At 40.2% G+C, this 11,584-nt stretch overlaps 1 protein-coding gene across 1 annotated transcript; it reads left to right on the plus strand.

Annotated features, from left to right (window-relative positions):
- Positions 1–849: 849 nt before the first annotated feature.
- BMP2 (bone morphogenetic protein 2) lies at positions 850–9,837 on the plus strand. Its single transcript, XM_054468056.2, has 2 exons — positions 850–1,201; positions 8,983–9,837. Exons 1-2 carry the CDS (start codon positions 856–858, stop codon positions 9,825–9,827), a joined length of 1,191 nt encoding a protein of 396 aa, XP_054324031.1. The 5' UTR covers positions 850–855; the 3' UTR covers positions 9,828–9,837.
- Positions 9,838–11,584: the final 1,747 nt, after the last annotated feature.

The following is an 11,584-nucleotide window of genomic DNA, read 5'->3' on the forward strand; positions in this document are numbered from 1 at the left end:
TGATCTCCCTTCTTCAAGTGTTTCCGGGAGACTTGGTTTCTTTGCTCAGAGCCATGTCCCATTTAGAAAAGTACTAGGAGTTTGGGGTTCTCCCTACTTGTTTCCAGAAATGCGAGGGGTCAGTACTGAAGGATCACTTGGTACTGTGTTTTTAACAGCTGACACGTGCATTAATAGATATTCACCATTTACGTAATCCCAGCAAGATACATGTGGATCTTGACTGTACTGTGGGGATGCGGGATGGAGTTGCCTTTCCAGACACCCCTGAGGGTAGGGGCCTGGGACACAAGTTGTAAGTGGCTTCAGAAGTTGTGGCCTTGAGGTTACAGGGTCTGGAAGCTATAAGGGGTGTGTGTGTGTGTGTGTGTGTGTGTCAGGAAGTTCTATACAGTGCCTCTAAGGAAGTCACATGCACCATTTATGTGTGTTTATATGCCAGAGAGCGCTCAGCACTCTGCATTTGGATTTGTATAGGGGACGCAGGGTGTCAGATCAAGCGGTGGTTTTCCCAGGTTCCCGGCATTGGCTGTCAGCGCTGTGTCACACACAAAAAAGTGACAGTCATTGGCGCTGGTTTGGTTGTGGGGGAGGGCAAACCCCAAATCTGATGTCAGACGAGTTAAGCGTTGGATGGGAGCGATAAATCATCTGGTTCTGGAACTTGGGACCCTTCATTATCCCAAACATTTGAGCTTCGGTCGGTCTTACCTAGACTCGTGAGTGTGCCAAGCCAGGAGGGCATCCTGGAGGAGGCACGCCAGCCAAATGGGAGCCCGGGCCGCGGGGGCGCGAGGGGGGAGGACTGGGCGGGGAACTGGGGTGACTCACGTCGGTCCTGTCCGCAGGTCGACCATGGTGGCCGGGACCCGCTGTCTTCTAGCGTTGCTGCTTCCCCAGGTCCTCCTGGGCGGCGCGGCTGGCCTCGTTCCGGAGCTGGGCCGCAGGAAGTTCGCGGCGTCGTCGTCGGGCCGCCCCTCATCCCAGCCCTCTGACGAGGTCCTGAGCGAGTTCGAGTTGCGGCTGCTCAGCATGTTCGGCCTGAAACAGAGACCCACCCCCAGCAGGGACGCCGTGGTGCCCCCCTACATGCTAGACCTGTATCACAGGCACTCGGGTCAGCCGGGCTCACCCGCCCCAGACCACCGGTTGGAGAGGGCAGCCAGCCGAGCCAACACTGTGCGCAGCTTCCACCATGAAGGTGAGGCATGGAGCAGGGCGTGGGGGCGGGGAGTCACCCTGCAAAGCCCTCCACCGTGGGCAGACTGCAGCCGTCCCTGTAGAGGCAGCTTGGCCAGGGCACCAGCGGACGTTTCCACTCTTGCTTCTGTACTATCGTTTCTGAATCTGATTTTAACTCACTGCTTGTGTGGTGGGGGAGCCAGGGATTCCCCTTTAGTAACTCCGCACCCTCTTCCTGGCTTGCAGCCAGAAGAGCTACTCCTCCCTGAAGAATTGGAGAGAAATCAAGTGATGGGGAAGATGAGGGCAAAAGGCATGCTCCTAGTCAGCTAAACGTGCAAGAATTCCACAGAGGGAAAAGGAGAAAAAGAGAGGCAGATTGAGATTTCTTTAAGTCTGTTTGGAAGCTTTTGCTCTATAAATCTGCCGCTTAAGCCAGGGTTTTAGGGTAGACAGAGCCAAGGGCAGAGTTTTCAGAGATAGTATTGAAAAATCAAAGCCCAGGGCCCCAAAGTCTTTCTAATTTATAGTTGATCTGGGCCTGGTTTGGAAGATTTTGAATCCCAATCTAATCCCCGTGGGAGATCAATTCTACAATCAATCTTATTGTTTCCACAATGACTTTCTTGTCCTGTGCTTAAATCTGAGATAGGCTCTGAGTAGAGACAAGGCAAGCCTTCAGATAAAAGCATTTGTAGCAGCTGCCTGTTTTTTTTTCATGTGCACTGAAATGTGGATTTTTTTTTTCTTTTATGATACTACATGTGGTTTTTCTAAGGTGGGATATTTCTGCTTGTTTCATCAGAAGGGCATTTAGTGGACTGGAAATGTCTTACAGCAGCTATTGAGATCTGCTGTACCTAAGTTCTTAGAGCAATTAGTCAAAAATATGTTCCACTTCAATTCTTTTTCTACACTTTTAAATGCTTCTTTGGCTTAATACATTTAAAATAGAGCATGGGTTTCTTCAATTCCTAGAAAAGGGTACAAAATTGTATATCACAGAGCAACCACTTGAAGGATATTTGAAGAGTTGGGAGTGAAGTTCTCTTTCTTGCCTTTCCCTGCTTAGGTGGTAAATTTCAAGTGGGAAATTTACACTGATAATAGACTAATCAGAAATGGCACGGCCAGATGTTTTCTCCCAGTGTGATGGATGACTTATACTTGTGAGAATATCTGTTGGTAATGGGAATAAGTCCCAAAGGCAGGCCACATAGCAGAAGATACATTATCATTGAGGCAGCTACACATTATGACGGGGACACTGAATTGATCATCAGTTCATTTACAAGCACATTTCTAAGTGAGGTGCTCTCTGCTAGCAGAAATCAGATTTGAAAGGCAGTAAGATCTCACTCCACTCTTTCAGAATTCATCCAATGAAAGCAGAAATCACCTGTTGTCATATGTAAAATTTGTGTGTATGTGTACATTCTGCCATCTTAACCCTGAAATGATTATGGATGCAGCTAATCATTTCCAGGTAATGCTGATTAGAGTACTTTTTTTTTTGTATAGAAATGTAATAAGAACAACTGTTTTAGACACCTCTTCTGGAAATTTAGCATGGAAGCTCTTAACTTTATTTTTAAGGCCCGGAAGATGCTGTGTCTCTGTTACAACCTAAAGGGAAGATCATTTAAGTTAGTTAACACCTAAAACATTCCATTGTGTGAGGATTTTATCAGTCATGTCTACATATTCTCATCATTCATCTAGAAGTGGTTTGATCAAAACTAAACAGGCTACACATTATTCAACTGTGTTATTTTAACTTAAAAAGCATGCTTGAGTTTATAAAATCAGAATTTATATCTTTGTGAGTGTAAATGTTACCTGAGAAACAGTACAGAAGTTACCAACTTGATTAAAATCAAGTTGTAATAACTTCAGGTCTTAATGCAGTTAGATAATGGAGAAAAGCTATGTAATTTTGCCCCAAATTTCAACTAATCCATTTCTTGTCTCGTTATGACTAATACATCATCCTTAATCTGGATGGATATAGCACTTTTTTCAAGACTAATCATTGTTGTGTACACCCAGGATTTGCTTCTGATAAACATCCTTGTGCCATGCATGCCACGAAAAAAGTTTTTGGTAAACCATGTGATGAAGGTTGCTGGCTCAAGAACAGAATTTAGTTTCTCCAGCATTAATGAGCATTTATTTGAAAAAAGACCGTAAAGACCCAATCATAAGAATTACCTGTTGGGTTTTCTTTGTGGGTGTGATCGAATGGTTTGGTGGAATTACTCGACGAGATATCATGATAGCGTTCTTTCAACCAATATGAGTATAATGCGACCATATCAAAGGGGATCTGAGACAGAATTATCAGTTGTATTTTTCCTATTGAATTTTGTCTAGTCCTTTCTCCAGTGGCTTTTATTTGGGAGAATATCAGCTTTGCTAAAATGTTATTGTTTTCAAGATCATTAAAAAGTGCTTCAGCTACATAGGCCTTTGGAAACTGCCATTGAACATAGAAAAGTCAGTTCTGCAAGTGGAAAGAGTGTTTTGTGTATTGCTGTAGTTGGAAACACATTGAAACTGGTTGACTTCACTGGCCCTCCAAAAAGTCTTTATGCTTTTTTGTCAGATGGGAATAGAGAAAGACCAGGTGCTTGTTCTCCTCACTCTGAAGGACACAGTCTTCTTTTTACGTGAAATAACTGGATTATTTGCCTCTATGACTGAAGCTTTCAAATAGAGATGAACCCTCTTTCCACAAATATAATTATTATGAAAATATCCATATAATAGAAAAGTTCAAGAAATAACTATTGCCCTGCATTAGAGACTTTGTGGCACGAATTCCCAGTGCAAACAAGAGATTTGGACACATAGATCCACCAAAACCAATACTTACCTGGTATGATTCCCTAGTGGCCCCAGGTATTTCATTGTCATTACAGAGGCCACATTAAATAGGAAAGTTACTCTATTTGGAAATGGTTGTTGAGATTGAGGCTTTGGTGTCCAATGATACTTCTTTGGCACTGACATTTTCCATTCCACCTCTTTTTTAGTGGTTCCCCTAAATTTCTCTTGATCCCTTTGCGGTGAACTATTTTGTCTTCTTAGACTTGCTCTTTGTGTATTTTCACTGAGACAATGAGAGAATAGTTCATCATTCCAAAGGTGTTGGTGTTAAGGGTGGGCAGAGGCCAAATCAGGGTTGTTGATGACAACCATGCTCTCTATTCCTTTATTTGCCATTCCCTTGTAATTTTTTAAAATGCAATGTTTTTAACCTTTTGTATTTGATATTTTTTTCTCCTTGATCAGTTGTCTGTTATTTTATTTTCTGGAAAATCTTATATTATACTCAGCCTCTTTCGTTTTGTGTTAGGGCAGTGACTTCCAGCCTTACTGATTGCCAGCATATCCCCAGGTTTTGTTGTTTGTTGTTGTTGTTGTTGTTGTTGTTGTTTTACTGGAGATTTTTTAGCCCAAAGTGTGTTTTAAAATCCTCAAAGCATAATGGTAACTTACTTTTTTGATAAAACTTACCATACTTTATTTAGAACAAAAGGGCAGCCACAAAATAGCAGTGGCTCCATATAAAATAGACACATTCCAGTGGGCCCCATCACTTTTCTGCTCATTTCTGTCTGTTCTGTCCATCATACCTAAGTCATATAGTTCTGTTCGTTTAGTTGGGACAGAACCCACCCAATGTTATCATTGTACTAAATATAAATGTGCCTCTAATGGTTTTGACTTTTGCTTAAGTTTTTGAGTCCTCATGTATGTTAGGTAGTGCCATCTAGTAGCCAGAAATTTGGGAACTGGCCAGGCATGGTGGCTAATACCTGTAATCCCAGCACTTTGGGAGGCTTAGGTGGGCGGATCACTTGAGGTCAGGAGTTCCAGACCAGCCTGGCCAACATGGCGAAACCACATCTCTACTAAAATATAAAAAAATAGCCAGGTATGATGGCCCATGCCTGTAATCCGAGCTAATTGGGAGGCTGAGGTGGGAGGACTGCTTGAACCTGGGAGGTGGAGGCTGCTGTGAGCCGAGATTGTGCCACTGCACTCCAGCCTGGGCAACAGAGTGAGACTCTGTCTCACAAAAACAAGAAACAAAACAAAACAAAAGACAAGAAACCTGAGAAGTGCAGTAGATTCAATTACATGTATCTACTTTTAATTTGCTAGCTCTGTGACCTTAGGAAAGTTACATAACCTCTCTGAACTCCAACTGTTTCATTTACAAAATGGAGATAATGATAGTTTTTCTCTAATTGGTTTGTTGTGAGATAATTCATATAAAGCTGATAGTGCCAGATTACACTCAAAAAAAGCATTCAGCTGTCATTATCATTATGACTTCTTTTGTTAATGTTATAGCCTTCCCTTCTCTAGGGAAAAGGAGGCCAGAGTGGACCTAGGCTGACTGAGAGAATTCAGCTCAGTCTTTTGAATTATTTTAAGGTAGAGGAATGATTGATATAGTATAGATTATTAAATTAGGACTTCACTTTTGGAGAAAAGGTCAAATATCATTGTTGTCTTATTTTTCTTCACTTTCCCACATTTTTGCAGCCATGGCTCCAACCATTTGATTAAGAACTTAGAAGCTCACAAACTCGGGTCAAAGATAGGTCGAAATGCTCAAATCCCTTAAGAACTTCAGCTTATTCAGGAAGGGATATTTACAGAAAACTAGCAATTGTATAAGTCTCCAAAAAAGCATACATTACTTGAGGATCCATATATTTTTGGCATCCTCAGGTTTGCTGTGATAATTTATAGAGGGTTTGTTTATTTAATTTACTTTATTTCAAATAGGTTTTAATTTTTGTACCCTTAAGAAAAGATTCGTACTCTTCCCTGGTAGATTAAAGAAAATGAGCGTATATTCCCTAACCTTGGCCAGTTACTTTCCTGGGTTTGAGGGTTTCTGTGAATGTCTAACTTACCTCTGTGACCTGTTTCTGCAACCAGGGGTGTTGCAATGGATGCTTTTGTATTGAGGATGGGACCTTTCAAGAAACAGATTCACTGAGGTGCAGTGGGAAGATCAGAGAAAGATCTTCGTATCACCTATTATTATTTGCTCGTGTATTTTTTCTCCTTTCTTAAGGCCACTAAGTGATTCTCCTTTGCTAAGGCTACCTACTTCCACTGAGACCTTGAACCACATGAAATTGTTGTTGTCTGTGTTTCTGGTCAAATAGTGGCAATTTTATATGATTCAATCTTGTCATTTAATTTTTTGGGAGGTTATTATTCTATTTCATACCTTTTTTATACCCATCTTCTTTACTTCATTTACCTGTCCCTCATACTTGCCTTGTAGCTTGTCCCTTCACTGTCATCGTCTGGCCATGTGGGTGTGTACGTGTGTGTGAGAGAGAGAATGTGTGAGAATGTATGTTTCTTTATGGATTGGGATTTAGGGTTTTTCTTGCAATTGTGATTTCTCTGGGCACTTTTGTTAATATAGCTAGTCAGTGAGTGCTCTAGATAATTTTCCTTGCTTCCCCCTCTTTGAAAGAAAAGAGGGTGTTCTTAGATGTATTCTTATCAGATAAGCCAGTAGCTCAGGTGCTGGTCTGGCTTTGGTGTCATTAGGGTCTGAGGTTGCTGACTTTTACCTTCTCTGCTGAAAAATTACCTTCAGCAGAAACATTTGAATTGCAAGGAGAAGGAGAAAAAAACAGGCTAAACACAGTCCTTGGTGCTCGTTGGGAGCCACTGAGAAGAGTCCAGGTTCAAAAGGTCAGAAGGTTATTTTAATGACTGTGTCTGGCCTAAAGTACCATTAGCTTCCAGTGGAGTTTAGAATGTGGATGGATCCTGAAAGGTATTCCCCAGAGGTTTGGATTAATAGGCACAATGGAACCCTAAAGGACTCTATTGGCCTGATACTCCCCATATACACGTAGAAGAGCTTTAGAAGAACCTTCTGTTCTGAGACCCTGGCTGGGCCCACCCAGAGCTGGCCCATTCAACTCTTACTCCTTTGCCACCACTAATCGTTCTTCTACTAATTTTTATATTATTTAACAAAAAGACACTTTACAAATGCACTCCTCTGGCAATCTACACTGGAATATGAAAAACATGCTGCAAAACCTTGGCACTCCAAGTGTGGTCTTACAGTTCCCAGAATCCCCTCCTTGAGGAGCTGCTAGAAATGCTCAATCTCGAGCATCTCCCCAGACCTACTGAATCAGAGCCTGCATCTGAAGCTTTACGGTGTACAAGCTGTTTTATGTGAAGGCTGAAGTTTGAAAAGCACTGCATTAGAGCGTTAGTTTGGTGTAAACTGCCCTGATTGAACTTGGTGTGTCCACTTAGCTTGCATAATGACTGTTGCTTGGATGATGAAGGCTTACACAGGTAGATCCTCTGAGTGAGTGATCTGACATGATTCTCCTTTGCTAAGGCATCTAGATTCAGTGCACAACTTATAGCTGTTTGTCTTTAGGGGAAATACAACTGTAAAATTAATAAAAACGTAGTCTCTTCTTATGATAACATGGAACGATGGCAAAACAGATTTTGTTAACACTTGGGTAGGAACTCTGAATGAAGCAGGCAAATTCTGTTGGCAGTGAAATGATAGGATGTGGTAAAGTTAGAATAAAATAAACTTAAATATCTCAAACTCTCATGGTATATACTACCAGTTTAATAATAATGTTGTACCTTTGATGATTTGCAGACTACAAGCATTCAAGGTGCTGTGTTATTTATTACTTGCTGGGAGAACAATACTTCTTAAAAATTGAAATTCAGAAATTTTAAATCAGACAAAGCTTTTGTGCATAGCCCACTTAAATGGCTATTTTGAAATAATGATAGTGAATATAGAAGGATTATTCTGTAATAGGATGAGACTGTTCCTTTTGTCATGTAGATCATCATCATATTTTGTAAATTTTTATAATTTTTTTGGTTTTGTGTCCATCCTGCAGCCTAGTACTGGGTAGGTACATGGTTTTTTTTTAACATGGTTTATCTTTCAAAACTATAAAGGCATTGCAAACAGAAGACAGGTCATTTATTTTTCTTCCAAAAGCATCTAAAATGAGATTTTGATATTTGAGGTCGTAAAGAGGTGAGAGAACAGACAACAGTTGGGAAAGCTATTTCTCTTGAAATTGTTTGGCCTTAATTACTACAGTGTCCTAGTACCACCCATACGTTTCCAAAGAAGTAGATCCCTGTAAATGCCTTTGTCTCTGGACTTTTGAGTAAAATAGTAGGGTGTGCTTTGCAAAATGTCATCGTTGATGTTGAGTTTCAGAGTCTTTAATTAGGAAGCTGAAATCTGTATATCGAGATTTGTAAATCATCTAAATTGCAGAGTAATGTTTTAGAATACTGCTTAAGGGATTGACATTAAAGCCTTTTTTAAAAAAGAAATGCAATAATTTCCTCAAATCCTCACTCATTAGACCTCTACTAACTATAGTGCTGACTTTTTTTTTTTTTTTACCCTAAAGTCTGGAATTCCAAAGAAATGCTTCACCATTTCCCCCATTATTATAGCCACCTGGAAGCGTATTCATGTGTTAGATCAAAAACACAACAAAGAATTATGAAAGGTTGTTTCCTGGTATGCAATGCATGATGACATGAACTTACAGAACAGAGAGAAGGGAGGCTTCATTTTTATTTAAAGAGGAAATTTTTATTTTCTGGATACCTACTTTTACATGGGTTAAATCAAATCCCACGATGAGGTTTAAAAATTCTCATAGATAGTCAAACGTCATTACTTGGCTTACTGAAAGACTTTTCTTTTTTCTTCCCTGTTTTTCTCTATCAAATTAGAATCTTTGGAAGAACTACCAGAAACGAGTGGGAAAACAACCCGGAGATTCTTCTTTAATTTAAGTTCTATCCCCACGGAGGAGTTTATCACCTCAGCAGAGCTTCAGGTTTTTCGAGAACAGATGCAAGATGCTTTAGGAAACAATAGCAGTTTCCATCACCGAATTAATATTTATGAAATCATAAAACCTGCAACAGCCAACTCGAAATTCCCCATGACCAGACTTTTGGACACCAGGTTGGTGAATCAGAATGCAAGCAGATGGGAAAGTTTTGATGTCACCCCCGCTGTGATGCGGTGGACTGCACAGGGACACGCCAACCATGGATTCGTGGTGGAAGTGACCCACTTGGAGGAGAAACAAGGTGTCTCCAAGAGACATGTTAGGATAAGCAGATCTTTGCACCAAGATGAACACAGCTGGTCACAGATAAGGCCATTGCTAGTAACTTTTGGCCATGATGGAAAAGGGCATCCTCTCCACAAAAGAGAAAAACGTCAAGCCAAACACAAACAGCGGAAACGCCTTAAGTCCAGCTGTAAGAGACACCCTTTGTACGTGGACTTCAGTGACGTGGGGTGGAATGACTGGATTGTGGCTCCCCCGGGGTATCACGCCTTTTACTGCCACGGAGAATGCCCTTTTCCTCTGGCTGATCATCTGAACTCCACTAATCACGCCATTGTTCAGACGTTGGTCAACTCTGTTAACTCTAAGATTCCTAAGGCGTGCTGTGTCCCGACAGAACTCAGTGCTATCTCGATGCTGTACCTTGACGAAAATGAAAAGGTTGTATTAAAGAACTATCAGGACATGGTTGTGGAGGGTTGTGGGTGTCGCTAGTACAGCAAAATTAAATACATAAATATATATATATATATATATTTTAGAAAAAAGAAAAAAACAAACAAACAAAAAAACCCCACCCCAGTTGACACTTTAATATTTCCCAATGAAGACTTTATTTATGGAGTGGAATGGAAAAAAAACAGCTATTTTGAAAATATATTTATATCTACGAAAAGAAGTTGGGAAAACAAATATTTTAATCAGAGAATTATTCCTTAAAGATTTAAAATGTATTTAGTTGTACATTTTATATGGGTTCAACCCCAGCACATGAAGTATAATGGTCAGATTTATTTTGTATTTATTTACTATTATAACCACTTTTTAGGAAAAAAATAGCTAATTTGTATTTATATGTAATCAAAAGAAGTATCGGGTTTGTACATAATTTTCCAAAAATTGTAGTTGTTTTCAGTTGTGTGTATTTAAGATGAAAAGTCTACATGGAAGGTTACTCTGGCAAAGTGCTTAGCACATTTGCTTTTTTGCAGCGCTACTGTTAAGTTCACAAGTTCAAGTCCAGAAAAAAAAAGTGGATAATCCACTCTGCTGACTTTCAAGATTATTATATTATTCAATTCTCAGGAATGTTGCAGAGTGGTTGTCCAATCCATGAGAATTTACATCCTTATTAGGTGGAATATTTGGATAAGAACCAGACATTGCTGATCTGTTATAGAAACTCTCCTCCTGCCCCTTAATTTACAGAAAGAATAAAGCAGGATCAATAGAAATAATTAGGAAAATGATGAACCTGCAGGAAAGTGAATGATGGTTTGTTGTTCTTCTTTCCTAAATTAGTGATCCCTTCAAAGGGGCTAATCTGGCCAAAGTATTCAATAAAACATAAGATTTCTTCATTATTGATATTGTGGTCATGTATATTTAAAATTGATATCTCGTGGCCCTCATCAAGAGTTGGAAATTTATTTGTGTTTTACCTTTACCTCATCTGAGAGCTCTTTATTCTCCAAAGAACCCAGTTTTCTAACTTTTTGCCCAACACGCAGCAAAATTATGCACATCGTGTTTTCTGCTCACCCTCTGTTCTCTGACCGATCAGCTTGCTTTTCTTTCCAAGGTTGTGTGTTTGAACACATTTCTCCAAATGTTAAACCTATTTCAGATAATAAATATCAAATCTCTGGCATTTCATTCTATAAAGTCCAACCTGTAAGAGAAAATGGTGCATTTGTATAGCGCTTACAATGATGACCTTGTGTTTGCATTTTTGTTTCTGAAGTTATATATTTTAGAGGGGGTGGGGGAAAGGTAATGAATGGCTGGAAAATTGCAGGCAAGTTATTTGATAAGTCATATTTGCGCTAAAGGTGTTACCAGTGATTTAGTATTTTTCAAATGAACTTCTTTGGGGCAGAAAGATTTAAGGGAAAACTAAAGCCTACAAAACAAGCAAAACCTGGATAACCCGAGATAAAGTTTCAGAGATAATAGCCCATGCAACAGAGGCAACGGTGCCAGAAAATTAGAAAGGGAAAGTGTCGGAGATCAGCTTCTATAAGAACATCTGCCAGTTGGACTGACGCCCAAACAGAATGAAGTCAAATTAGGCTGCTCAGATTGAACACTTACCAGTGTGTCAGGGCTTCTGTACCCTGGGTTAGAATCAGACCCAAGGAAGGGTTCAGCAGATGTTCGTAAGAGCAGGGCACCCACAACTACCCACTATTTTACTGGCAGTATTTTAGGTCAATTTCCAGGACTTTGCATCCCCTCTGATCCTGCCATGC

This window comes from Pongo pygmaeus, chromosome 21, assembly GCF_028885625.2.
Source record: "Pongo pygmaeus isolate AG05252 chromosome 21, NHGRI_mPonPyg2-v2.0_pri, whole genome shotgun sequence".
Taxonomy (NCBI): Eukaryota; Metazoa; Chordata; class Mammalia; order Primates; family Hominidae; genus Pongo; species Pongo pygmaeus.

Coding starts and splice junctions, on each gene's coding strand:
- BMP2 (XM_054468056.2), top strand. CDS start 856: ATGGTGGCCGGGACCCGCTGTCTTCTAGCGTTGCTGCTTCCCCAGGTC. Junction 1,202..8,982: donor GCGCAGCTTCCACCATGAAG/GTGAGGCATGGA, acceptor CTATCAAATTAG/AATCTTTGGAAGAACTACCA.